At 47.3% G+C, this 27,979-nt stretch overlaps 1 protein-coding gene across 2 annotated transcripts; it reads right to left on the bottom strand.

Moving 5' to 3' along the window:
• Positions 1-594: 594 nt before the first annotated feature.
• Positions 595-22,884, bottom strand: AARS1 (alanyl-tRNA synthetase 1). 2 transcript variants are annotated; one of them, XM_081215465.1, is made up of 21 exons: positions 22,793-22,884; positions 18,987-19,151; positions 15,491-15,679; positions 15,034-15,179; positions 12,900-13,091; positions 12,244-12,388; positions 11,750-11,895; positions 11,008-11,116; positions 10,703-10,853; positions 9,865-9,989; positions 9,286-9,430; positions 8,265-8,443; positions 7,453-7,566; positions 6,161-6,367; positions 5,047-5,231; positions 3,706-3,814; positions 2,921-3,034; positions 2,251-2,370; positions 2,041-2,127; positions 1,521-1,634; positions 595-1,116 (listed from the first exon to the last, which is right to left on the bottom strand). In XM_081215465.1, the coding sequence occupies exons 2-21, from the start codon at positions 19,128-19,130 to the stop codon at positions 931-933; spliced, it is 2,907 nt and encodes a 968-aa protein (XP_081071591.1). In that variant the 5' UTR covers positions 19,131-19,151; positions 22,793-22,884; the 3' UTR covers positions 595-930. The 2 variants fall into 2 exon arrangements, with proteins under 2 accessions (XP_081071591.1, XP_081071590.1); XM_081215464.1 differs by lacking the exon at positions 22,793-22,884 and adding an exon at positions 22,464-22,786.
• Positions 22,885-27,979: the final 5,095 nt, after the last annotated feature.

Raw genomic sequence — 27,979 nt, forward strand, 5'->3', positions numbered from 1 at the left:
CTCCCCCCTCAAAGTCAGCAGGCCTGAGAATGACCCAGGGCCCCAGAGCCAGCCTGCTGTACTCAGGGGACATGAAATCAGCTAGAGCGGGCACAACCAAGTACTGTACACTACTGCTACCAAACCCAACTGTCTTCAGACTTGGGTGAATGGACGCAGAACCAGGTCAGAGTCTCCACCCTCACCGTCCAAGTGAGGTCCTGGAACCAGGAATGACGTGGCAGTCAAAGGAGTGGGGGGAGGCAACTGATGTACCCTAAACACCTCCTATACCAAAGAATGCCTCTGACCTCACACCCAACCTGCACATCAAGTGAGGAAAAGGGATATGGGCCTAAGAAATGAAGGTATTCTCCTACAAGGGGCTCTATTCTGTGGGCCGCCTCCACAGATGTCGAGGAAAATCCAGCGGCCGTTATTCCCGAACTTCAGGGGTCTGGGGCTAGACTCGGCAAAGACTGCGACCAGAAGCCAGTTGGAGCCACAGCATTTATTCCACAGACACCCAGGAAGCCACGGGCTGTCACACTGGGGGCACCCGTGGGGTGGGGGGTGGGGGAGAGAGGGGAGGAGGAGATAAGAAATCACATGGCATTATCGAGTATTGCACATGGTCCTTTTATTCTCTGCAGCAAAAACGATTCCTCCCTGCAGGCCCAGAGCTTTGGGTCTGCAGAGAACTCTACAGACACAATCCTGGGGTAGTGGTTCTAGACAGATGGCACTGATGTGCTCGGGGCAGAAGCGTGACATGGGAATTGAGTCACAGGCTGGCTCCCAGGCTAAGTTCCAGTTACTGCTAGGAGGACAGATGGGGCTGTATAAAGGTCCCAAGATTAGAATGTCCTTGTGGGGGATGGAGCGCTCCTGGCTGGACGGATCCATCTGGGTGCGGGGGAGATGCCTCCTCATGGAAGCCGCCCTCCCCCCTCAGTTCTTCACATCTCCCAGGTGGAGCTGGGCAAAGGAGGCGGCCAGCTGCAGCGCCTCCTGCAGGCAGCCCACGTTCTTGCCTGTGGCCTGAGCGGACACATCTTTGCCACCACCTTTGCCATCCATCAGACCTGACACCTGTTGCACCCACTCACTGGCTTTCAGGCCCCGGTTGGCTGCATTCTAGAAGACAGGAAGGAGAAGTGGGGGTCAGGACAAAGGACGGGATTGAGGGAGACAAGGAGAGGGGTGGGATGGAAAAAAGATGGGGGAGCCTGACACCCAATCCTGCCCTGGGTGATGCTGCCAGAGCTAAGAGAGATCCTACAGTGGGTACGACAGCCAGGGCGAGGCATACCGAGTAGCAAAGCCAGCACAGTTAAACATATCCACCAGGGAGGGGAGAGCCTGAGGGGAAGGGGTGCTGGGGAGGTGACAAACAGGTGAGCACGAAAACTGCCACTTCTAACAGGGGTTGCACAAACACACATGGGTCTTGGCAAACAGGTGTAAGAAGAACCAAGCTCCCTGAGAAAAGCTATGGCCACTGGCACAGAGCTGCTGTGAGCACTGCAGGGCACTCTGACCTGGGGGACTTGACACAAGCATGTGATCTTGCCAGCCTCATTATCCACTGTGAAGAGCATGGCAGACGTCTCAGGGGAATGCGTCTTGAAGAGCTTCAAGGCTTCGTTCAGGGCCTGTGGGGAGAACCTGGCATCAGGCCATGGCCCTGGGGAAGGGGGCCACGCCCTCTACAAGTGCAGCGGGTCTGGAGAGCTCAGTTCTCAGAGAGCTCCCACCCCCTACCCCCTTCTAAGAGCAGGTGCTGGTCCCAGGAGCCTGGATGGAGGACTAAGCACAGGGCCTCACCCACGCTCTGGCTCGGAGCTTCACCTTCCACCTCGAGGAGCCACAGCTCTCCAGCCACCAGCTCTCTCCACGGCTCAGCCCAACCTCAGTCCCAGAGAGTGGGCCGTCAGGCAACTACTCTGCTCAGAGCCACAAGGCTCCCACTTCAGCCGCCAGAAGGCTGAGACCCCGAGAGGAGGAGACAAGCAGCAGACAGGCACAGGGCAGTGCCATGGAGCCCCAACCCTGGCTTGCCTTGGCCGAGGCGCCGCTCTCCATCTCCAGGATGACAAGGGGCTGGTTGGGGCTGCTGTCAATGAGCTGCTTTGTCTTCTCCAGCACCTGCAAGGGAGGGAGTCCAGAGGAGAGGCCTCAGGTCAGAGGCTCAGACTCCGAAACCCAGAGAGCAGTCTGCACAGCCGTCGCTGGGTAAATCCTCCCGGCTCCTGCACTGCCAGGACTCACCCGCTTCTGGACATCGGCTTTGTTAGCCCGGTCTAGGTCATCCATGATTTTCTTCAGGGATTTGAGATTCTCCCGGAATTCATCCTTCTGCCACTGAGGGATGACTGCAGTGGCCAGAGCCTGGAACCAGAACAGGAAGTCCACTGGGAGCTGGGCCACGAGGAGCGAGGATGTGAGCCCACCCCACCCTTCTGGCTTCTGACACCAGAGTCCCCCAACCAGTGTCCAGAAGGAGAGAGAACACAAGGACAAAAAGGAAGCCACTGGCCTTGAGACGAGTCACTTTATGAGCAAGTGCATGAGTTGTAAGGAGCAGGGCTGGAGAGAAAGGGGCAGAAAAAAGGGAGCGGGGACCCCGTTAGACCTGGTCCCCCCCACGGCAGTGAACACAGCCCGTGATGGGCTAATGGGAAGCCCCCGAATGTTAACAAACACCAGAAGACCTGGAGACAGTGGGCTCCCACAGCACCTCTCCCACCCCCCTCAACACCAGTGCCCACTAGTGCTCAGAAGGGGCTGCCCTGCCATCGGCAACGGGGGCAGCAGCTGGTTCCAGGGGTCCGCAGGCCAGGATCCAGGAAGCCCCCTTGGCAAGGTTGCCGGACATCAGAAGTCAGTCCAAAGGCCCACTGCACCGAGAACCAGGACCTGAGGAGGTGGCCGCCCCTACCTCACCGAGGTCCGCGATCTCCCTCTGCACGTCCTTATTTGGCGCAGTCTGGGCCTTCACTTTGGCCTCCGCGACAGAGAGAGATTTCTTCAAGCTCTCCGCTTTCCTGAGCGCCTGGGAGGAGGACAATCAGAGTTGCCCACTGTGGGCCAGGCAACTTTCAGCTTCACGACTCTGTAAACGGTGGCAGACACTGATGGCAGGCTATGGAACAACACACCCCCAGAACACCAGAACTTTCTCTTCCTTCAGGAGCAAGTGTTTGCAGCCTCATGCCCCAGAAAGGAGCACCCTCCTCACATACCTGACCAGCGGAACTCAGGTTCAGGGGGTGACGGAGAACTCATGAGCCAGGAGCCCTTCCCACCTACGAAATCATCACTCCTCAAGCCCCGGCACACGTCAGGCGTGAGCTACAGTCCCCATGCCCAGAGCAACTGTCCCGGTACTCCATGCGTCTCAAACTGGGTACATACCCCTAGGAAGATGTGGCTAAGTGCTGGGGGCACAGAAGCCACAGCAAAACCATGGCCTACCCTCCTAGACACAGACATCTTATGGCAGAATTTACCTATATTTTAAAAGATTAAATGTAAGATAGCTAGAACGTTTCGTGCGGTGCTGGCTTTCTTCCGCCAGGCGGGGTAACGGGAGGACACTCTGGAGGGAGTGTTGTACCTCCGATTCTGACCGCAGCGGCCACGTGACCATCGGCACTGTGGATCCACAGATTGGGCCCCGCTTGCCTTGTTCAAGTAAGCCACAAACCAGCCTGACCTGCTCACCTTCTGGGCTTCGGCACCTGTGACAGCAACAATCCTCCGGATGCCCTTGGCAATAGCTTCTTCACTCACAATCACAAAAGCTCCCGCGTGACTCGAATTCTGCAGATGCCTGAATGGCAGAAGGCAAAGTTCATGGTCCTCACAGCACCCAGGAGCCCTTGGCTGGCAGGCAGGAGCCCTAAGTGGTAGTCGCTCCCAGGGAAGCTCCCTCAAGGGGATGATGAGAAAAGGCCCTTCGTGTTTATTTCAGAACGCAGCTGTGGCCTGCAAGGGGCAGGCAGTCAGAGAAGGCCTGGCTGGGGCCGACGCTGAGCAGGGCACCACGTTCCTGGGCCTCAGGTTTCTCATGCGTGAAATGTGGATAGTCTTCCCTCACCGGACTGCTGCCTTCTGTACCTGCTCAACAGCCTGAGAGTATCGGTGGATTCCCTTTCAAGTCTTACCACAGCACCTCAGACAACCCCAGGGGCTCAGAGAACCTCAAATGCTCATTTACCCTCAGCCACTCCGCAAGGATGATGTAAAGTCTCCGAAAGCTGTTTCCAGTGCTCTAGAGAGTGTCATGTAGAGAGGTATTAAGGCAGACGTGGGACTCATTTGAAGGCCCAAGTCTACTGGGCAGAGGGAGGCCTGGAATGTGACCTCCCAGATCCCTACCCCATCCTCCACACACCCACCTGCTCTCTGCCTGCCTGAGGCTCACAGGAGGCCCTGGATGGCCTTAAGAATGGCCTTAAGAATGTTTTTTCCCCCCTGATTTCTTTGCAGGCAGGAACTTCCCAGGCCACCAGACGGTCCCAGAAAGACCCCCAAGGGCTATGGAGGACTCCAAGTTGGCAGAAACATGTGGCTGCCCACAGCCAAACTGAGCCGGGTCTACCGTGGGGCCTGACTCAGGGGCTCTGAGACAATGAGGTTAATTCCACAGATGCTGCTCAAGCCTGCAAAGGGAACTATGTGAGGCCCTGGGAATGAAAAGGGGCTAGGACCAGATCAGAAGCTCCAGGACCCTGCTAAATCATGAACTCCCAGGCCTCCTGTCGTCATCCGTCCAGGAAACGAGAGCAAGCAGCTGTAAGTGTTAAGGTGACATTTTTCACCTTCCCTCCTTGGAAGAACATTTCATCACACACCCAGAAAATGTCAACGTCAGACACTGAGGGGTCTGATGGGAGCACACAGATGCTGATTCCTGGGAATGCTGTTTGGCAACTGCATTTCTGAGGACTCTGTTTCAACCTTAGACAAATGAGAGCTGGTCTAGCCTATTACCCACACCCTCCGAGGGTAACGCAAATTAACAACAGGCAGGTCCACCCACTGCTCCCCCGAGGTACTCACGTTCCCCCACAGAACTCAACAGAAGTGAGCGAGCCAGCAGGACCGGAGGGGTCATCCAGCAGCTCAGACACCGGGACCCCAATAGAGACGACCCGCACAGGGTCAGGATAGGTCTCATCAAACACAGCCCGCAGGCCCTGGATGGCTTTAGCTGCTGCCAGAGGACAATCCTGGGTGTAGACGGGCTGCCACGGAAAGAAGATAGGAAAAAAAGCTGGGAAAAGACCTTCTCTGAAGGTGCAGTAGGAAGCAGCAGGGAGAGTGCGGTCTTGCAGGCAGGGCTCTGGGCTTCTGATCTCGGCTCTGCCCATCATGTGCCCTGAGCCTCCCAAAATAAAGCCCCATGTGCAAAGTCAAGGGGCTCAAAATAGGAATCTCCAACTACTTTGTTAAACCGTGAACCAAATCTTAAATGGATGCGCTATATGTAGAACAGATTTAACTAAAAGAGCTCTGGTTGTCCTAAGGAAGGGGCGGACCAAAGACCTCCCTGAGGCCCCCCACTGAACACCGGCACTGTTCCCTACCCAGCACAGTTAAGAATCACTGCTTTGTGCTAACACATATATATGGAATTTAAGAAAAAAAAATGTCATGAAGAACATAGGGGTAAGACAGGAATAAAGACACAGACCTACTAGAGAATGGACTTGAGGATATGGGGAGGGGGAAGGGTAAGCTGGGACAAAGCAAAAGACAGGCATGGACATATATACACTACCAAATGTAAGGTAGATAGCTAGTGGGAAGCAGCCGCATAGCACAGGGAGATCAGCTCGGTGCTTTGTGACCGCCTGGAGGGGTGGGATAGGGAGGGTGGGAGGGAGATGCAAGAGGGAGGGGATATGGGAACAGATGTATACGTATAACTGATTCACTTTGTTATAAAGCAGAAACTAACACACCATTGTTAAGCAATTATACTCCAATAAAGATGTAAAAAAAAAAATCACTGCTTTGAACACATGTGTTCACAGGACAGACTACGGCTCGACAGAGTGAGAGCATCTGGGCGGGGGTGGGGGCGGGGGCGGGGCGGCTCCACACACAGAAAGCGATGGTGCAGGAAGGAGTGGAGCTCATGACCCAAGAGCTCACATGTAACGCAACCTACCTTGGCTGCTTCAATCATCTCGTTTGCAATCTCCTCGGCCTTCTTGATCTGTTGGGTGGACATGGCTCCCTTGGCGGTGAAGTCAAACCGAAGGCGGTCAGGAGCAACCAGGGAGCCTCTCTGGTCAGCCTCCCCAAGCACGGAACGCAGGGCGAAGTTTAGGATGTGGGTGGCTGTGTGGTTGCTCATGACAGGCCTCCGTCGGGGCTATAAAGGGCAGAGCAGGCCGGTGGAGAGGTCTGCGGCGGACTGCTGGTTGGCCCCCAGTACCTGCTCTCCACTTCTTCCCAAGTACTAGAGCTTTTAGTTGGACCCATGGCTGCCCAGAATAAAGCCTACAGCTTCCCTTGCCGCTAACTGTGGCCATGTAACTAAATTCTGGTCAGTGGGCTGGGAGCAGAAGTGATGTGTGCCCTTAAAGGAACACACCCTCCCCTTCCTCTTTCCCACTGTCTAGAACAGGAGTTGGCAAGTTATGGCCTGTGGGCCAAACCCATCCTGCAATCCATTTTTATATCTCGGTTTATTGGAACATAGCCACACCCGTGTGTTTACGTATTGCCTACGGTGCTTTTGTGCCACAACGGCAGAGTCGAGTAGCTGTGATGGAGACAGTGCGGTTCAGAAAACCAAAAATATTTACTATCCGGCACTTCACAAAAAAAGTCCACCAAGCCCTGGCCTAGAAAATGGATCTGATAGCTACTTTCTTGGACCATGAAAGCAAGGGCAACGCCCCAGGAATGATGGTGGAACAAAAGCAAGGAAGAGCAAGGCCCTGTGACTTTGTGGGGAGGGCCTCGGCATCAGCTCAGACTTTCAGGTGAGAAACACATTTCTGTCTTGTTTTATGCTACTATTATTTTGGAGCTCTGGCACGTGCAGCAGAACCTATTTCTTAATACAGGATCCTTGGCTCCTGAAGAAGTACTTGAGGTTAAGCTGGAGAAAGGCAATCCGTGAAAATGAAGCTATAGGATCTCAACTGAAATCACTGTGGTGTAACTTGGGAACAGATGTAACTCTCAGTGACATCCCTCAAAATTTACTTCTGCACCTAACACGCAATCCTCTACTTATAATCTCACTTAGGAGGGACAGTAATGATGGACCAATTTAAAGCCAGAGGAGGAGATGAATTCCTTTCACAACCTGCATCAAATCACTATGACGTACACTTTTAAACAACTCACGTAATTCTACATGCCAGGTATGCCTCAATAAAGCAGACATTTTTTTTAAAAGGGGAAGGAGAGATGATTACTAACCAGCCTAAAGCAACTCAAACTCACCTCATCAATAAACAGCCGGACCTGATCCCCCACTTTCAGGCTGCCATAGATTGTTCCTATGTGCAGGACATACCCTCCTCGGACCTGAGCGTTCTTCACCGTAAACTCAGTTTTCTAAGAGGAGTCAAGGAGGAGACCAATACATAAATAAATCCAAATACATATGTGTGTGTATATATGTATATATATAAATATATATAAATGGACATAAATATGAATTCTCCCTTTATGTACTATACACACATACCATTAATACCATTATATATACATACATACATATATATATGGACCACTATATAAATATTTATCATTACAAACACACAACACTTTAAATATGTAATACATGTGTATATATACACAGACACAGACACACACACACTCTCCATTAAGGAGCGTCTTAGAGAATTAAAGCCATTGTAAGGAAGCTCAAGCCCGAGACTAGGTAACTCATCCAAGACCGCAGAGACAGCAGTGGCTGAGCTACAGGCCACGTCTTCTACAAGGATGTCTGCCCTCCAGAGAGCTCTCTCTCCTTATTTACAAGGAAAGCCTGGAGGAACCAAGGATCAACCTAAGCAGCCTGGCTGCAAGGATCCTGCTACAAGGGGACCTAACGGCGATGAAAGCAACACAGTCCAAGAAGCAGCTCCCTCGGCTTCAGAAACACTGACGACAGAACACGACTCAAAGATCGGTGGTGTCTGCTCCTCAGGGCTGGGGACACCGAGGAGCCAGAGCAGCTGCCCGGGGCCCAGGCCCGGCCCTTTGCTGGGCCCCCACTCCCCACTAATGAAGAAGAACTGTTGGCTCACGTCTTCGCTGCTGTCATCGACCTTCACCAGGTAGCCTTCGTCGTAGATCTGCCCTCCTTGCTCGGCATAGAAGCAGGTCTTGTCCAGCACCACTCCACACTCCTGGCCCGTGGACACTTCCTCCACAAACATCTTGTCCCTGCGCAGAGCCATCACTGTAGCCACTGCACTCTCAAACACTGCATACAAGGGGAAAACACGGTTGATGACTTCATTCACACATTCTTAGCTGGCTTTTATCGGATTCTATTTCTCAAACTCTCCTTAGGTCCTAATTGCCTAATTTCATGTTGGAAGAAGCCTATTAGACTCCACAAAAGGGCTTAATGTGCTGGTTTTCTACTGGAGAATATGAGACTCAGTAGGGGTGACCAACTGTCCCAGTTTGCTTGGGACCAAGGGATTTCCCAGGGTGTGAGGAAACACAGGAACAATGTCAGTGTCAACACTGGGACAATTCTGGGAAAATGGGACAGATGGTCACCCTAACTGTGAGCTACTGAACAGAAACCTGATGAATTTGATTAGTAGGTATTTAAGAGTAGTGATAAATTCCCTACTCCAAGGTCAATTCATAAGGAATGTATTCCTTTTGTGGGCTTCCTTACATAGATTTAGGTATCTCTGCTGGAGCAAAAAAAGCAAAAACATGGAGCACCTGTATTATTTCTTTTGAGTTGTCTTAACTTTAGAATGCTACTATCCCGATGCAAAATTCAACAGCCACTGTGAATTTTATAAATCAATGTCATTTCCCTTGTTTCCTGCAAGATGTTGCAATTAGGGAAAACTGGGTATTAAGGTACAAGGAATCTCCTGGTAAATTTCTTTTTTTTCAACTTCCTGTGAATCTATAATTATTCCAAAATAAATAGAAAGTCAATCACCAAGGGTCTCTCTGAGTATAAAATTACACAGCATGACTACACAGCGTGGCAAGCAAGGCTACCATGGATATTCTGGGTTCCTAATCTTGAGACTCATTGCTTGAAAACCACCCCAGATGAGCACACTAACATACCGTAGCTCCCACTGGAGTCCGAATGGTAATTATACTTTGGAGAATCATCTGTTGCCTCCAGACCCTTTTCCCGGAGCTCTTCAATAGCATAAATGTCCAGCATAATGAGGTCTTCCCCACCAGCTCCCTTGCCCTGTGATTTTAGCTGCCAGTAAGAGAAATAAGCATAAGTTACCTTAATGTCAAAGAAAAAGAACTCTGAAGGACTTGAAATTGTAAAACTATGCCCAATGTAAAGCTCTAAAACAGTTTTTTGATCTCAGCGCTACTGACATTTGGGGCCAGGTAACTCTTGTTCTGGGAGGCTGTCCACTGAAGGATGTTGAGCAGCATTCCTGGCCTCTACCCACTACAGGCCAGTAGCATCCATCCCCAGTTGTGAAAACCAAAAAATGTCTTTATACACTACTGCCAAATATCCCCTGGGGTAAGGGGGGTCTTGGGAAAAACAGAATTTCCCCTGGTCTTGGGAAAAACAGAATTTCAAAGACTTTAATGGAAGGACACTCTTTCTTGCCTTGCAGCCAAGTCCTGCCGTGATTGGTGCTGAGTTTCTTGCTCACTCCCCAAATGCTTTACCTGAGCCAGCTTCCTCTCCTCTTCAAAGCCATCCATATCTACCACCAGGCCCTTCTCTTCAGCAATCAGTCCAGTAAGATCCACTGGAAACCCATAGGTGTCATAGAGGAGCCAAGCAGTGTCCCCTACACAGCACAAAGGAATCACATAAGAATGACAGGGATGGCCCCCTTCTTTTCCATCCCAACCCCTTCCCAGGAGGACACTGGCAGTGACAGGAGGGATTAAAGAGCCAGGCAAGTTAGTAATGGTTCTGTGTATTTGTCAGAAAATCCATCAAATCTTTTGCAGTCAACCTGGGGGAAGCACGAGAGGTCCCTGGAAAAGTTCTGTTTCTTAATCTGAACACAAGTGTGTTCAGTTTGTGGAAATTCATCAGGCTTTCACCCTGAACATTATATTATACTTCCATAAAAAGTAAAAACTTTTGGAATTAATTTTCCTGTCTGGTAAAAAATTAAAGTTGTAAAACACTATATACTATTCGTTCCCATTTTTTGCTTGCGCACGCACACACACCCCTATATACGTTTGTATGCAAATACAGAAAATTCCTGAATAGTTATACAACAAACTCCAAAGAGTTGTGACTTCTGAGAAATGAGTTTGGGAAAGAGGATTTTCACTTTTTACTTCTGTACTGTTTGAATACTTTGCCACAATAATATGTTACTTTTAATAATCTTACTATAAACCCCATTTTACACCAAAAGCGGTCTAACCAAGCTATGCTCAGCCTTTGGAGACACAGGAGTCCACTGTCAGTTTGTGAGAAAGGGCTTGCCTCTTCCAGAAAGATGAACCAGCCTACTGAAGAAAGGAACAAACCGGTCCTTACCCGGAATGGTTTTGCTGTCTCCCAGGCTCTGAATTTTCCTGTCCAGGATGCGACGCCCTCTGCTGAGCGTCTTGAGAAATTGCACTTCTTCTTCATTAATGATGTCCTTCACCATATCTGGGTCCTTCTTTAGCTCAGGAAATGCATCTCCCTGGTAAACGGGAGACACAGATATGAGCCCAGTGAAGGCAGGGACTATACTATGACTCCTCTAAAAGTTCTCATTAACAGTGTGATATCTCCCACTCTACACCTTTTAAGGTATGTGCTTCAGTACAGAAGAAGTGAACAGGAAATACACCTACCAGGGACTGGACGACAACATCTGCTAATGTAGCAAAGAAACCCCTGCTGGCGTTGAGTTTCTCATGGGAGTATCGAACAGCCCGGCGGAGAATCCGTCTCAACACATACCTATAAGAGGCAGAACCCAGTTTCCTGCTAGACAACATCCCAGCCGAGCGTTTTGTAGTGGGTCCTTTGGAATTCTACCCAAGCAACATGACCAATTTTTTATCTTTCTCTTTCAGATTCTTTCTTTTATCCTAAGCCTGCTTTTTTTTTTTTTTGCATTCCCCCAAGGTCATTAACATTAATTCCAGCATAAAACTCAGTAATATATCCACAAATATGCATCAAGGATAACCTGGGGTAACCTTGGTTTATTTTCCAAGCTTGTTCTGCTGAACCAGAGATGGAGGCAAGAAGTAGAGACCAGACGGCCAACTTGATGCCCACAATCCAATCCCAGGTCCTGGCTGTCAGTCACGAAGTTGCCTGGGGTTCATCAGTATCTCCCGTGCCCCTGCCAATATCTTATCAAACAACCTTAAATACAATCCTTATCATCTTGTACTTGGCAGCAGAAATTTAATATAGTGAACTCTTCCAAGTGAGCTGAAACTCCCTTTATCCCTAAAAAAAATAAAAGGATCCCTCCAACTACCTAGAAGACAAACAACAATGAAGTATGGTGTTAAGTTCCACAGAGAGCCATAAAACTCAACAGCGTCAGTCCTAACCCTGCCCCACGTGTAACACACTTACCCCCGCCCTGTGTTGTCAGGTCGGCCACCATCAGCCAGGGCCACGGTGACGGTCCGAGCGTGGTCGGCCAGCACCCGGTAGGCCATGTCGATCCCATCAGCATCATCAGCACCAACCTTCCCAGTGTATGGCCGAGCACCTGTGCCCTACAGATAAAAAACAGGAGGCAGCTCATCAGGAAGCAGCCCTTCTAGTGTTGCCTCACCCTAGGAGGTTCAGAGGGGACTGACGGGGCATAAAGAGAAAGGACGACCCTCTTGCCAGATCCTATAACTCCAAGAGAGGTAACAGGAGCAAGAGTGAAGAGCCTCCAGCTACGCCCCTGCACACGATAAAATACAGTGCCTTGTGCTTAGACCCCTGTGTTATTAACAATGAAGTTGGTAGATGGTCACAGGTACCCTCACCCGGCAAAGCATATGATTGTTTTATCTCTGACAGTATTAAGGGTCCAGCCTGGAAACCTCCACAGAAGTCTGCAATAGGACCAGTACCTTCTGAATGGCTTCAAAGTAAGGGACAAAAAGGTCAGTGTCATAGTTGGACATTTTATTCTGCAGCACAGACACCAGTCGCTCCAGGCCCATCCCTGTGTCAATGCTTTTCTTGGGAAGAGGTTTCAGAATGCCATCGGTTTCCCTGCAAGATCCAGAGAAAGAGGAGGATGAAACATGGACTCAGGCTGCCACCTCTCCCTGCTGGGTAGAACTCACTTTGCAGCTTGCAGGCTGTGTCTATTTGCCATTTGCCTCTGCCTGTTTTGGTGGGAGGTGGGGAGTGAAGGGAGAAAGGGAAGAAATACTCTGGGGTTCATTAAAGAGTGAGGCAAGCTTCAAGGAAATGAGCGTTAAAACAGCAGTTCAAATTATAGCAAAAATGACATTATAGGAATAGCCCTTAAGCAGGTAGTATGTGGAATAAAACTAGTTTATAAAAGAATAGGCCCAGCCCTGTCCCAGAGATCAGAGGGAAAACCTGAGAAATAAAATTGAACAAATGTCCACAAGATCCCATGATGCCTTTAGCACTGCTCCACTGTCCCCAAAGACGAGGATGAGAAGACAGCCATGCGCTCTGAGTTCCTCTCGCTCTACGCGGCTTGAGGCAAGGTACTACTCTTAGCAGGAACAGATCAGGACCCCAAGGCCACCTGTTATACTGGATGAACACGAGGTTCCAGATCTCTAGCACATTGGGGTCATCCTGGTTGACGAGGTGCGCCGCATCCCGATCACCAATCCGGTCATAGTGGATCTCACTGCAGGGACCACAAGGGCCCGTGTCACCCATTTCCCAGAAGTTATCCTTCATGTTGCCTGGGAGGATTTTGCTGTCATCCAGCCTGCAGAGAGCGGGAAGATAACCCCAGTTATAGCTAGTGACAGGATTCTGCGGAGACTTGCATCCACCAAAAAAGGAGATCCTTATGCATTTCTAGAAAGAAGGCTCACTCTTTGGCAATTACTAGTGCTGGGTCTGCATTCAAATCCTGATAAAGAAGCAGAACATGATTCTTTTCAAGAGTGACTACAACAGAATACAAAATGCACATATGCTGTGATCATAAACAAATAAAAACATGCAAAGATATAGATAAAGCCTAGACAGGAACACATAAAAATGAAAACGTTTATGCTGAATATGACCAGAATTTACCTATCTGTCTGTCTGTCTGTCTATCTATCTATCGGCTGCCCGGCTTGTGGGATCTTAGCTCCCTGATCAGGGATGGAACCCGTGTCCCCTGCAGTGGAAGTGCATAGTCCTAACCACTGGACCGCCAGGGAATTCCCAACCAGAATTTAAACAAATTTCTTTGCCCGTTTCTTTGCAAATGTTCCTTCATTTTTATAAATGAAAACAATTATATTATGACAGTGTAAGTGTTAAAAAAAAAGCAGCTGATCATTTAAAGTCACCTCTCTATGCCCCAATTTAGTCATCTGTCTTTTACCTTAAAATGATACCAAAAAGAATTTAATAAGGTTAAAACATTTCCAAAATATTGACTGTGCTGAGAGTTGCTAGATAATGGAGCACTCAGAAAAGATTATGCTTGCTTGAAAACAAAGTACAGATATATACAAGCCAAGTAAAACAGGATTCAGAAAGTCAACAGTAGTATTTTAAGTTTCACATGTGTTACTACTAAAAACATCCAAGTACATTTAGACTATAGAGTCTAACCAAAGAGGGATTTCAGACCAAGTACAAGGGGAAGCTGGACTGGAATAGTATACCTGGAGTAAAAGTAATTTAAAAAAATAAAAATAAAGAAGTAGCAGTGCTTAAGTATATGAAAAGCTATGCACTAAACGACAAGGGAGTTTAAGTAAAAAGAACAAGAAAATGAGACAAGGACATCAAGGGCATTCTTGTTATCTACAGGGGAACATCACTCCACAGATTCCTCTTGATACAGAGCTTCATAAATTATATTATGTTCAAAGCCCAGAACACATATCACTCATCTATCATGTTACCTTTTATGCTATGTGATTTTATATTAGAATTATATTACGTTAAAAAAAAACAACCCACAGGGCTTCCCTGGTGGCACAGTGGTTGAGAGTCTGCCTGCCGACGCAGGGGACATGGGTTCGTGCCCCGGTCTGGGAAGATCCCACATGCCGCGGAGCGGCTGGGCCTGTGAGCCATGGCCACTGAGCCTGCGCATCCGGAGCCTGTGCTCCGCAACAGGAGAGGCCGCAACAGTGAGAGGCCCGCGTACCGCAAAAACAAAACAAAAACAAAAACAAAAAAACCCCACAACTTCCTTTGTCCTAGACCTGTTTGACGCCATTATATTTCTATAAGAAATAAACTGTTTCATATCAATACACTCTGTTGAAAAAGACACACACATACACACAGGGCTACAGAAATATGAAAAAAGGCCTGAAAGACTCTATATGGGGTATCAAACTAAAAACAAGGAGTAATGTTAGGGATCTTCCATTTCCTATTTTTTGCATTTCCATATAGTTTGAAATTTCAAAATATATGCACTCTATGTACAATTTCTAAAAATATATAAAAAGCAAAAAAAAAAAAAAGAGACTCTTTATGTTGGCTTTCAACGACAGAATGATCAAGTAAACCTACTAAGAAGCAACGGATGCACCGAAGGATAATTACTCCCAGTCACCTCCACCTCCACATACACACCCCAAAATAGGAAATGGCAATGCACCCCAAGTCCTAAGACCCCACTCTGACACTGAGTGTAGGAACCATTTTATTCCTCCATACTCATACTCTCCACATGTGAGCTACATTCTTACCCCAAGTTGTGCCAGATCTGTTTGCACTCCAGGTCTGGTTCTAAGCCGGCTGGTTCATCCCCCCCAAAGTAAGTAACGTAGAGTCTTTCAACTGGAATGCCAAACTCTTGGGTGAGAAGTTCTAGAGCCATCTTACATGCCAATTCCTACAAAAAGATAAAAAAGATGTGGAATATGACCAAACCAGAATCTATTTAATATGAGTAGGAGAGGTCCAATACAGTATCTTCACAGTCAAATTTATCCAAGAAATCCACACGTAAACTGAAATCATAAAATTACAGGTACTGCTTCCAAGAAGTCTTAGAATTGATAAATGTCCTTCACTTCTGAATCTCCTAGATGATATTTTGTATCATGAAACCATCAAAGTTAGAACCCATTTCCCACAGTAGAAATGACTGTTTTGCTCAAAATCCCTTTGATCTTTGCCCAGAGATCTCCTCTTTGAACTTACCTTGAAGTAATCTCCAAAAGACCAGGAGCCCAACATCTCAAAGAAGGTGTGATGATAGACATCCTTGCCCACATCGTCCAGGTCATTGTGTTTGCCCCCAGCCCGGATGCATTTCTGGGTATTGGCAGCTCTGCTCAGCTTTGCCATAGGGTGAGATGGGTCAAGCGTATTCAGAAAGATGGGTTTGAACTAAAAAAGAAAGGGAACATTTCAACTTTTAAAGAGCTGCAGATATATCAGGTGGTTACAGGCTGGCAGGAAGAGAACACACATAGACTATTCACTTCCGGATTTGATTAGCCTGCAATACAGAAACTTATCAGAGGCAGGTGGCCCTGTGGGCTGCAGCAGAAGCAGCCTGTCTTGGAGCAGCTCCTCCCTGGTCCTAGTTCTCCAACGGTCTCCACCACTGCCAGTAACACCAGCTGCACAAAGGAAAGCCCTGCCAGATCTGGGATAACAATCAAGGTTGATGCAGTGAAACCTGTGTTTCCTCTCAAGTCTCTGCAGTCAGGGCTTATACCATCTTTCTGGAAGAACATATTCTAAAACCAATGTGCTGGCTTGGTAGTAAAGGTGATAAGGAAGAAAAAAAATTGAGACCCGTTAAGGGAGTAAAATTAGCACCACTTGGTCACACTAAGTCACACTAGCTCTATAATCACACATGGCTGGTGTGTGATTAGATATAGAATTACCATCATTGCAGAAAGTACATTGTACAGTCCTGCACTAGATCATAAACTGCTTAAAAGCAGAAACTATCTTACTTAGCTATTATCCAGCACCTAGAAAAGTACCTGAAAAGCATAGATGCTCAATAAATACTAATTCAAAATGTAAAAACAAACAAAGCAAAACAAAACAAAAAAACACAAGGTATTTCTGATCAAGAGGCATAGAGCACATAAGCAAATGACTGCCTGGGTTCAAATCCATGTTCCAGCATTTACCAGCTTCGTGAGCTTGGGCAGTTTACTTGAGCCTTCAGTGCCTCAGTAGGATGGCACAGAGTGAGGATTAAATGAGTTAATATACATAAGACAGGGCTCCCCTGGTGGCGCAGTGGTTGAGAGTCTGCCTGCTGATGCAGGGGACGCGGGTTCGTGCCCCGGTCCGGGAAGATCCCACATGCCGCGGAGCGGCCGGCCCGTGAGCCACAACTACTGAGCCTGCGCGTCTGGAGCCTGTGCTCCGCAACAGGAGAGGCCGCGATAGTGAGAGGCCCGTGCACCACAATGAAGAGTGGCCCCCGCTTGCCACAACTAGAGAAAGCCCTCGCACAGAAACGAAGACCCAACACAGCAAAAATAAATAATGAACTCCTACCCCCAACATCTTAAAAAAAAATAATAATAATTATATATATATATATATATATATATATACACACACATAAGACACAGAGCAATGCCTGGCGTATAGAAGGTGCTACATGCAGGCTACTAGTTACTGTTATTCAGAGAATGTTTATAAACCTTGGACTCCATGGTCCTTCTGCCAAGTACATTCAGCTCATGTGGGAGGAGACAAAGCCTAGGTATGCCTGAGTAGAATAAAACTGTTCCAGTGTTCCAGAAAACTCAGCACCTTGAAAGAGTCCACCTAAAATTAGTGCCCTCAATTCCAGGTGTATGCATGGGACTCACACAACTGAAAACACTTTTATAACTTCATGGTTCATGTAATACAGGTGGAGAATGTTCCCAGTTTTCCATGCCAGAGAAGAGACCTGAGAGAACAGAAAATGTCAACTTATCCCACAGTGAGGGGCATCCTAAGGGCTGGTGGGTCCACCAGGCTAAGCAGTCACCCAGAGAACCTCCAAAGGAAAGTCCTGAGGGCCCCATCTAACCTGAATCCACTTCCAGCCAATTAAATAGTTTTCAATGTCACAGGTATATTGAAAAACTCCTTTTAAACACCTTTATAAACTTGTGATGCTCTCATTACTTCATGAGAAAATGCTTGTCTCCAAAAATAAAACTTTTAAATATCTTTTATAGTTCAATTGCCCCAAACACAAATCCTACTAATAAAGTTTCGTCAGCAGTAGATCCGAATTGGCATTCGTGGCAGTAGCTTCAAGAAAGAAGTTTAAAAAAAGGGAAAAAGTAAGTCAGAAAGAGAAAGACAAATACCGTATGCTAACACATATATATGGAATTTTTTTTAAAAATGTCATGAAGAACCTAGGGATAAAACGGGAATAAAGACACAGACCTACTTGAGAATGGACTTGAGGATATGGGGAGGGGGAAGGGTAAGCTGTGACAAAGCAAAAGAGAGGCATGGACATATATACACTACCAAACGTAAGGTAGAGAGATAGTGGGAAGCAGCCGCAGAGCACAGGGAGATCAGCTCGGTGCTTTGTGACCACCTGAGGGGTGGGATGGGGAGGGTGGGAGGGAGGGAGATGCATGAGGGAAGGGATGTGGGAACAGATGTTTATGTATGACTGATTCACTTTGTTATAAAGCAGAAACTAATAAAAAAATAAAATAAATAAAAATAAAAAAGGGAAAAAAATCAATAAGACTGTGCATGGGACTTCCCTGGTGGCACAGTGGTTGAGAATCCGCCTGCCAATGCAGGGGACACAGGTTCGAGCCCTGGTGTGGGAAGATCCCACATGCTGCGGAGCAACTAAGTCCATGTGCCACAACTACTGAGCCTGCGCTCTAGAGCCCGTGAGCCACAACTATTGAAGCCCACGTGCCACAACTACTGAAGTCGCACGCCTAGGGCCCGTGCTCCGCAACAAGAGAAGCCACGGCAATGAGAAGCCCGCGCACCGCAACGAAGAGTAGCCCCCGCTCGCCACAACTAGAGAAAGCCCGTGTGCAGCAACGAAGACCCAACTCAGCCAAAAATAAATAAATAAATACATTAATTAATTAATTAAAGAAAAAAATAAGACTGTGCATGGCCTAGAATGGGAATGAAAGCAAAGCCTTAAAAGAATCCTGAAGAACTGACATTTTATAAAGAAAGAAACACGGACAATGAAAAGATGAAAGACAACCACAACAGCTGAGTTAACAAGTCTCTTCAGGGCTCAGCAAGATTAACCCAGCCTCTGATTGTAATAAAGCACAGCTTTTTCCTTAGGAGAAAAAAAAAAAAAAAAAAAAGGCAAAACTTTACAGACTAGATGTAAGCTGTATTTTTCTTGAGAGGCATACAAGTTTAATCCATGAGTATCGGGGTCTCTCATCATAATTAAAAATAATGATCGTTAATATTCAAGTACCTACTTCAAATACTGTGCTAAACATTTTAAATGCATTATTTTATTTACTCCTCACTGCAACCTAAAGGCAGGCACTATCATTATTCCTCATTTCACAGACAAAGAAACAGAGGTTCAACGACATAAAGTAGATTCTGCAGGATCACACAGGAAGGACAACACTGGGATTCTGACTGACTCCAGGGCTGCTTTGCTGCTTCTGTGGACAAAGAAGCCAAGGGGAAGGGAAAACACCCTTACCTGGTTCATGCCTGCGTTGGCAAAGAGCAAAGTGGGATCATCCAAAGGGATGGTGGCAGATGAGTGAACATAGGTGTGTTCATTTCTCTTGAAGAAATCTATAAAACGCTGCCGGATTTCACTTGCTGTTAGGGTTGAGTCCATCTCGAAAATAACCCTACGGAACTAACCAAAGGAAAAATGAAAGAAAATTAGGGGAATTGAAACTAAGAGATAAGTAAACATTACACAAGACTCCTAGCTTCTCAGGCCATGTCAAAGCAGGACGCGGGTAAGCTGTTTGATCCTAAAACCTCTGTGTTGTAATGTCCAAGGCTAAAATCATCATCGAAGCAAAACTTGCTGCAGTAGCAGACAGCAACCCCACAGGCTCTTCCTTCCCGGGCCAGCCTCAATCTGTTCAATACACCAACACATTAAGTGGAGGAGGTGGTTTCTTCATGCATTCATTCACTGCAAAAATGTATGGAGCGCCCGCTGTTCCAAGCCCTAGGTCAGGAATTAAGAAATGGGAATAGGGCTTCCCTGGTGGCGCAGTGGTTGAGAGTCCGCCTGCCAATGCAGGGGACACGGGTTCGAGCCCTGGTCTGGGAGGATCCCACATGCCGCGGAGCCGCTGGGCCCATGTGCTACAGCTACTGAAGCCCGCGCGCCTGGAGCCCGTGCTCTGCAACAAGAGAAGCCACCGCAGTGAGAAGCCTGCGCACCGCAACAAAGACACAACACAGCCAAAAATAAATAAATTAAAAAAAAAAAAGAAATGGGAATAAAACCTCACAGTTCAGTCTAGCAGAAGAGCCCCCTGGAGACGAGGGAGGCTCAGGAGACCCAGGTTCCAGTCCTAGCTCCAAGTCCTTAAGGGAATTACTTCACGAACAAAAGGGGGCCATAACAGATGAACTCTAAGGGCCCTTCCAGCTCTGTCTTAACCCACATGCCTAGAACAGTGCAAAGTTCCACTATCTCCAAAGCCAGGGCCTCTAGGTTTGGCCAGGGGAGGAAACAGTGGACCTGGGGATGGGCCCATCTGTACAAGGAACTGCCTTGCAAGTAGCAGGAATGTACCTGCCTCCACTTAGCTCCTCCAGAACCCAACTGCTAAACTGCTGCCTTCCCAGCTATTTGACTGCTAGGGAGTGAGGACGCTGTAGCCACACTGAGGAAGTAGAGTTCAAAGCCAGTGAAAGAGAGAGGGAATCAGAAGAGAGGGAAATTAGGAATAAAACAGTTTCAAAGCTCTTTCACGTATATTACACGGCTTCTCTGACAGGCGGGTTAGAGAGAAGTGACAGGCCTTGGTAGAGGGTACCACTGGCATGGAGTTGTAGTGCCATGTAGCACTGGGTGTCTAGAAAAATAGGAACCCTCTCATTCACAACATTATCTAAAAGTCTCTAGAATTCTAGACCTGGCTCTAACCTTTAAAAAGTCACTTTGGGGACTTCCCTGGTGGCACAGTGGTTAAGAATCCTCCTGCCAATGCAGGGGACATGGGTTCGAGCCCTGGTCCGGGAGGATGCCACATGCTGCCGAGCAACTAAGCCCATGCACCACAACTGCTGAGCCTGCACTCTAGAGCCCACAAGCCACAATTACTGAAGCCTGTGCGCCCAGAGCCCGTGCTCCGCAGCGGGAGGGGCCACCGCAATGAGAGGTCCGCACACCGCAACGGAGAGTAGCCCTGCTCGCCTCAACTAGAGAGAGCTGGCACGCAGCAATGAAGACCCAACGCAGCCAAAAATAAAAATAAACAAACAAACAAATAAATAAATAAATTTATTTTAAAAATACAGTCACTTTGGGACTTCCCTGGTGGTCCAGTGGTTAAGACTCCGTGCTTCCAATGCAGGGGTCGTGGGTTCGATCCCTGGTTGGGGAACTGAGATCCCACATGCCTCACAGCATGGCCAAAAAAATTTTTAAACAATTAAATAAATAAAAAGGCACTTTGTCCTAAATTTGTTTCCTTTTTTGTAAAAAAGTAAGATCTACTCTGCCTACGCCACCTGGGGTGTGAGGCCAAAAGCCATCCTGTATTTGGAAGCAACTTGTAACCTGGAACAAGTTGGATACTATTACTTTACATCACTTAGCTCAAAGTTTTCTTCCTTCCTAGGAGGAAGATACAAAGAAAGATGTACACAGCGAACACGATGAGACTGTGACTTAGATTTATGTTTAATCACAATTTCAATTGATTTATTCACAACTCAATCAACTCATTACTCAAACAAAAAGCCCTTTGGGCAAAAAGATGGTGAAACTGGCAGACAGAGCCAAGGAGCTGACTAAAATCCCCACAGCTGAGGACTTTCTGTTCACGCTAAGGAGTCAAGGCTACGGTTTCTAGAAAGTTTGTCACACCACATTCTTCCTCGACCCTTCTCATCATGGCTCTCAATGAATATTAATCATGGTGGCAACAATGAACATACGGTGCTAATTCTGATTGAGCAGCAACATCATAGCTGTTTCAGAATGTTCATTGCTCCTCCTCTAAATGTGTTACCTGAGGAAAATAAGCAGTTCCATTCCAAAAGACACATGAATTTTCCATCTTTGTTTATTCATTCAACGTATTGAATACATACTGTATGCTGGGAACCAAGATGAAAGAGAGTCCATGCCCTTAATAGGGAGACAGTCACAGAAATAACTGCAGTATGATGTAAAAGGATCCAATATATTGCTGTTAGGCCCTATGGACGCTGGGACTATTAAAGGCTGTGTCACCATCACCACTCATTCATTTATTCAATATAAATACACAGGAAGGCTATATTGGATACAGAGGTAGCACAAAGGAGGTCAGATTCCATTTCCCAGCAGGAACTGTAAAGGTCTTAAGTACCTTAAATCACACTGGCCTTTGGGTTTAAGGCTCCAGCCACTGGACCTTTCAACATGGTCTTCACTTGCCAGGTAAGCTGACTACCCTATTCTCCCTTTTTGCCTTCTCCTAGTTAATTTCTCATTGTTGGCATCTCAATTTCAAAGAGACTTATTTAAGGAAGCCTTCTCCTTCTTGATCAGATTCTCCCTATTTTATTCTCATAGCCCCAGGTGTCTCCCGTCATAATTTGCACATGCATTTGACAGCTGGAGGTCCATCTCCCCAACAGGCTGTAAGTTCCAGCCCAGTGGGAATCATGACTGGTGGTTTTTGCTCACCATTACGGGTATGTCCTCAGCATCCAGCACAGTGGTTGCTAAGTATTTCATGGTATAATTAATAACCCTTTAGTAGCGAACTGTGAATGAATTTAAAGCACACTGGAAACGCAGACCCTGAAAAAGTAACAGCTAAACGTGGTGGAGCACGGAAAGTGCTTCTAGATAGGCCTGGACTAGTATCAGTTATTAGCTAATTTTAAGAATTTAGGGAACGGCTCCCAGCCTGATTCCACCCGTCTTGACCACTCTACCCGCCCGCAACCCCGCCCGCCCCTAGGGGATTAAAACCAGGGGAGATAAAACCTCAGCTTTGGGCGGATGGTCAGCGACAACAGTGATCCTTCCAAGGTCTCGGTCCTCAGCAAGGCGACCCGAGGCCACTCCACCACCGGCGCTCCAAGGGTCTGACAAAAGGCCACTCTCCAGCTGCCGTGTCGCCAAGCGGCTGCCTCAACCCCGGCTCCAGCCCATGCCCCGTTCCAGAGGACTCACAGGGCCTGGCCCAGGGACCAAACGCCTAGCACAGCCGCTATCGCGGCGCCGTAGAACTCTCTCAGAGGTCAATCTGCTTCTCCCGAGGGTCGCAGTTCCTAACTCCTCCCTCAAAGCCCAGCGCCCGGAGCCACGGTTACCTGTTCCCGCAGACACGCAGAGATACCAGCGCCAAACCACTGCCCTCGGCAGCACACACCGCCCCGTCCAACCAGAGCCCGCGGGTGGAAAGTGCCCCGCCGCGCCTTACCTTTCCGAGAAATTATTGGTCATCCGACATGCCAGTCAACTGGAGCACGAATCAGCTTATTAGTTGGTTTCTGGGAAGGCGGCTCTAAGTCGGCTGATGCAATGGCAGGGAAAGAAGGGACTAGGGCACGTCACGTGACAAGTAAGGATGTGGACTTCTGGGGACCGACATTTTAGTATCCATCCTCTAAATCCTAGTCGTTGAAATGATTAATAAGGGGGAAATGGTGACGCGTGTTTGCTAGAGGTCACAGCTCTTAGTATCTAGTTATGTTCGTTTTAGTTGCAGAATGGTATGCAGACCTCAGATTCTGATACGTTGTGCTTTATGGATACACTTGTCCTTTAGACCTTGTTGGATTTGGTATGGAAAAAATAACGTACTTTTTGAGAGACGATTAAATTGGCATTTGGTCCTCGATTTGCCTTTGAAAAGTAATAGTTAATGTTTATATGTGAGGCATTATTAAACACTTCCTACATTATTTCGTTTAGTTTTTAAACTGTGTATGAGGCAGGCCAACTGGCATACCTTTTACAGATGAAGTAACTGCCTTGCCTAAGTACACACTGAAAAGTAAGTTAAAGAGCCAAGATTCAAACCCGTTTCTGTTCAACTCCAAAGCCCATGACCTAAACCTCTCCACTATTAACCTACATCATCTTGTATATCTAAATACAAGGGTATAAAATTGTGCTGCTGGTCATAACTGGGTTAAAGATATTGTTACGGAACACAAGTTCATATGCCCGATGTACAGTGAGGCCAAACAACCCCAAAAATGGGAATTTGGAGCAGAGAAAGGTTTATTGCAGGGATAAGCAAGGAGGACGGGTGACTGGTACTCAAAAACCCCAAACTCCCTGATGATTTGGGGGGGTTATGGTAAAATTTAGGGTGAGGGCTGCAGGGTGTGTGACTTTCTTCTGATTGGTTGGTGGTGAGGTAACAGGGTGGTGCTCCAGGAATCTTGTGCTCAGCCTGAAGTTACCATCCTCCTCCTGAGTGGGGTGCCTTAGTTCCTGCAGAAGAACTTAAAGATATTATATGTATATTCCTTGAGGAGGAACCAGGACCCTACTCCAAGTCTGCACTATTGTTTCTTGACTGCTCTTCCCTTGTTTCTGCATTCCCTCCCTTCCCTGATGAGCAACTGTCTGAATCTGCCCTTTGGAACTCTGGGAAGGTCAAGGAGGCTGAATAAAACCTCTTTCCTAGAAAGGCTTTTGTGCCCAAGACGGCCCCACAGGGTCCTGCTTGGTTTCAATACTTCAGAAAAATTTTACTCTTTTTATGTAAAAGAGCATGCTACACAAATAGAAGGTCAAGCTCAAAAGCTAGCAAAAAGTCACTTAATTTCCCGGTTCACAGCAAAGCATTAATAATCATCATCACACCTAGCGTTTGTTGAGCACTTAGTATGCAGCAGACACTGATCCTCACAACAACCTTACGAGTTACTTTTATTACCTGCTATTAACAGCTGAGGAAACTTAGGCACCCAGAGGTTAAGACAGCTAAGGTCAAAACCAAGAGAGACAACTGTTCTCATCCAAAATGGCCCAAAATAGGTCTTCCCTGGTGGCGCAGTGGTTAAGAATCCGCCTGCCGGGCTTCCCTGGTGGCGCAGTGGTTGAGAGTCCGCCTGCCAATGCAGGGGAAACGGGTTCGTGCCCCGGTCCGGGAAGATCCCATATGCCACGGAGCGGCTGGGCCCGTGAGCCATGGCTGTTGGGCCTGCGCGTCCGGAGCCTGTGCTCCACAACGGGAGAGGCCACAACAGTGAGAGGCCTGGGTACCGCAAAAAAAAAAAAAAAAGAATCCGCCTGCCAATGCAGAGGACATGAGTTCGAGTCCTGGTCTGGGAAGATCCCACATGCCGCGGAGCAACTAAGCCCGTGTGCCACAACTACTGAGCCTGTGCTCTAGAGCCCGTAAGCCACAACTACTGACCCCGTGTGCCACAACTACTGAAGCCCACGCGCCTAGAGCCTGTGCTCCGCAACAAGAGAAGCCACCGCAATGAGAAGCCTATGCACCGCAATGAAGAGTAGCCCTCGATCTCTGCAACTAGAGAAAGCCGCGCAGCAACGAAGACCCAATGCAGCCAAAAATAAATTAATTAAAATTAAAAAAGATATTTAATGAAATGGCCCAAAATAGCATATTTAGTCACAACAACCTGAGAAGTGGGTCAGACTTTTGTACCCGCACATTTAAAATGGAGAGCCAAAATTGTACAAACTGTACTTTCAAAATAAAGTAATATTGGTTGTAGCCTTAATAACTTAGCTATGTTGCCATAGTTGTTGCTGTTAATTAGCGCTTTCACTAACAAAAGAATTTAAGATAGAGAAAAAAATGTTTTTTATTCCCCAGTGATTGGTTCAGTACACATGAAGAGAAATTGTTGAAGCCCAAAAGTCACATTCTTCTAAAAATGAATTTTCTACATGAATTATTCAGATAATTCCCAGTTCTCTATGATACTGTTACCGAGTCCAAGCTCGCTCTGCTCGCCACACAACAGGCCAGTAAATCAGAGATGAGGTGTTGAGGCAAGGAATACGAGTTTATCCAGGAAGCCAGAAGACCGAGAAGATGGCAGACTAAAGTCTCAATATAACCACTTATTGGGATGTGGATGCCAGTTTCTTTTATAGTAGAGAGGGGGAGGAGGTGAGGAGGTAAAGTAAAAAGACTGTAAATTTTGCAAATATCCCCTGTAATGGCCAGCCTCAGGGAGGGGATGTGTTAATTTCTTATTTCTTGCAGCCATCCACAGGTGGACAGGGTCTGGATATTTCCCTGAACAAAGGCGCTTTGGTTTAATATTCAGGGGCAGGGTTCCCTGAGGCAGGCCACTATGTATAGACAGTACCCTTTTAGTGAACAAAGCAGCGGAAAGCAAAGGTTAAAGTAAAAGGAACAGATCCAACATGTAGTCAGATTTGGCTCTTCCCAGTTACAATATTTTTCCCTGACAGATAGTGTCAACTATATAATAGAAGGAAAACTATCTTAAGGCAACATGCAAATTGTCTATTTTAGGAAACTACTAACTTATTCTGGGCTAATTGCTTACGACTGTAGGTAAGAGTGAGTGCTACACACATGGCTTGCTCTGCAGTAGAATACTGGTTGAACCTTACCTGGGGGCATGAGGAAGAAGATGGCAGGGGCTCAAGATAGTACAGCTAAAATATTTAGTTTTGGAAGGATGTAGTCTAATTCTTCCATGGCACCTAAGCTACTTTTATCATCTATAAAATGGACTTTGAATGTTCATTTATTTGCTATCAGGTCAAATGGGGGTGACTGAAGAGTTTTCAGACCATGAAGTACTATAGGAGTCACCTAGTGATTTCTGATACATGCAGCAGTAAGCAGTAGCTTGCAGCAATTAACAGTGAGTGGTAGCTGGAAGCAAGATCTTAGTTCCCGGACCAGGAGTCCTAACCACTAGACCACAGGGGCCAGCGGCTAGGGCTTGGATTCCTAGTTCTTGCCTGCCTTGTCAAGAATGAATTCAGGTGAGGAGGCAGAAGGTAAAGAGAAAAGGAAAACGTTTATTGGAAAAGCAAAGTACATGCAGAAAGACACATGGGCGAACTCAGAGAAAGAGTCGCGCCTTTGGGAAATTCTTAAATTCTTTATAAAGGGGCAGTTTTCCGGGTCTTTGTCTTCCTTCTGGCCAATCATCTTGTTTTGTTCTCCCCTGGCTAATTTGTCTCAGGACCCTCCCCTTCGGTGCGCACGCACCTCTCAGTCAAGATGGATCCCGACGTGAATGTGTCTGGGAGAAGCAAGAGTCACCATGGCCTGGAGTTGTCCCCTGACTTTTGACCCTCAAGGAGCCTTTCTGCCCATGTGTAGTGTCTCCCTTGCCCCAAGGTGAGGGGAAGCGGAGATCCCTTGATCCTTTACTCAAACAAGGTTTTGCCCCTCTTTGCTCTTGCCATGACTGTTATCTTAAGGCATCCACAAGAGACAAAGCTTGGCTATTTACCCTGTCCCTGTCATTTCTTCTATTTCAGAGCAAGCAGGAGACTGATTGTAAATGCCTAACGTGCAGCTCACCTATCTCCTGTCTCAGGAAATGCAAACAGGAGGCTAGTTGTAAGTATCCAGCTTGACCCACTTTTTTCTGTCTCATGAAATGTAAACGGGAGGCCAGTTGTAAATGTCTAACCTGGGGCCCATCTATCTCCTGCCTCACTAGGATCTTAAAATGTAGATCCCAATTTAGTAGGTCTGGAGCGAAGCCTGAGATTCTGAATTTCTAATAAGCTCCCACGTGTTATCTGTGCTATTACTTGGGGATCACACTTGGAGTAGCAGTGGCCTAAACTAGAGAATGAGCTTCTTCACCTATTTGTTCAGAGGCAAAGATCAAAAAGTTTGATATACAGGGACTTCCTTGGCAGAACAGTGGTTAAGACTCCACTTCCACTGCAGGGAGAACGGGTTCGGGGAACTAAGATCCCATATGCTGCAAAGCCTGGCCAAAAAAAAAAAAAATGATTAAAAATAAATTTAAAATAGGGACTTGCCTGGTGATCCAATGGTTAAGACTCCACGCTTCCAATGCAGCGGGGCAGGGGTTCGATCCCTGGTCGAACTGGGATCCCACTTGCAGTGCAGTGCAGCCAAAAATAAAATAAAATCAATAAAATTAAATAAAATATTCATTAAAAATAAATTAAAAATAAAAATGTTTGATCTGGGGGTCAGGGAGGGGGGATGTGCATTCCTCATCTATTTATTCACCAAGTGAGTGTCTATTATGCGCTAGACCCTAGAGATCAAGATTAAGGAGGGCACTGCCCTGTCCTTATGGAGTTTCCAACCTAAGGCGGGAGCCTGACATTCAGGAAAAAACAACTCGGTTTAAAAAACTCAAGGCGGGGGGAGGGGGAAAAAAACAGCTCAATACCCAAAGGCTACCCCTGTTGAAACGTAGACCTAGCCTTTTGCACCTAGGTACTTTAGTGCGCATGCGCCAGGCTTGCAGTTCCCCCTTCTCTGATTGCCTGGCGAGACTGGCTTCTAGGCCTCAGCCAATGAGGCTCGGGCT

This window comes from Mesoplodon bidens (assembly GCF_964165515.1).
Source record: "Mesoplodon bidens genome assembly, chromosome: 18".
Lineage (NCBI taxonomy): Eukaryota > Metazoa > Chordata > Mammalia > Artiodactyla > Ziphiidae > Mesoplodon > Mesoplodon bidens.

Excerpts from the sequence above, each read along its gene's own strand:
- AARS1 (XM_081215465.1), bottom strand. The coding sequence starts at position 19,130 with ATGGACTCAACCCTAACAGCAAGTGAAATCCGGCAGCGTTTTATAGAT. Across the intron at positions 13,092-15,033 it reads CAGATCTGGCACAACTTGGG|GCTGGATGACAGCAAAATCC; the intron begins GTAAGAATGTAG and ends CGCTCTCTGCAG. Across the intron at positions 1,117-1,520 it reads GCTTGTGTCAAGTCCCCCAG|AATGCAGCCAACCGGGGCCT; the intron begins GTCAGAGTGCCC and ends CCTGTCTTCTAG.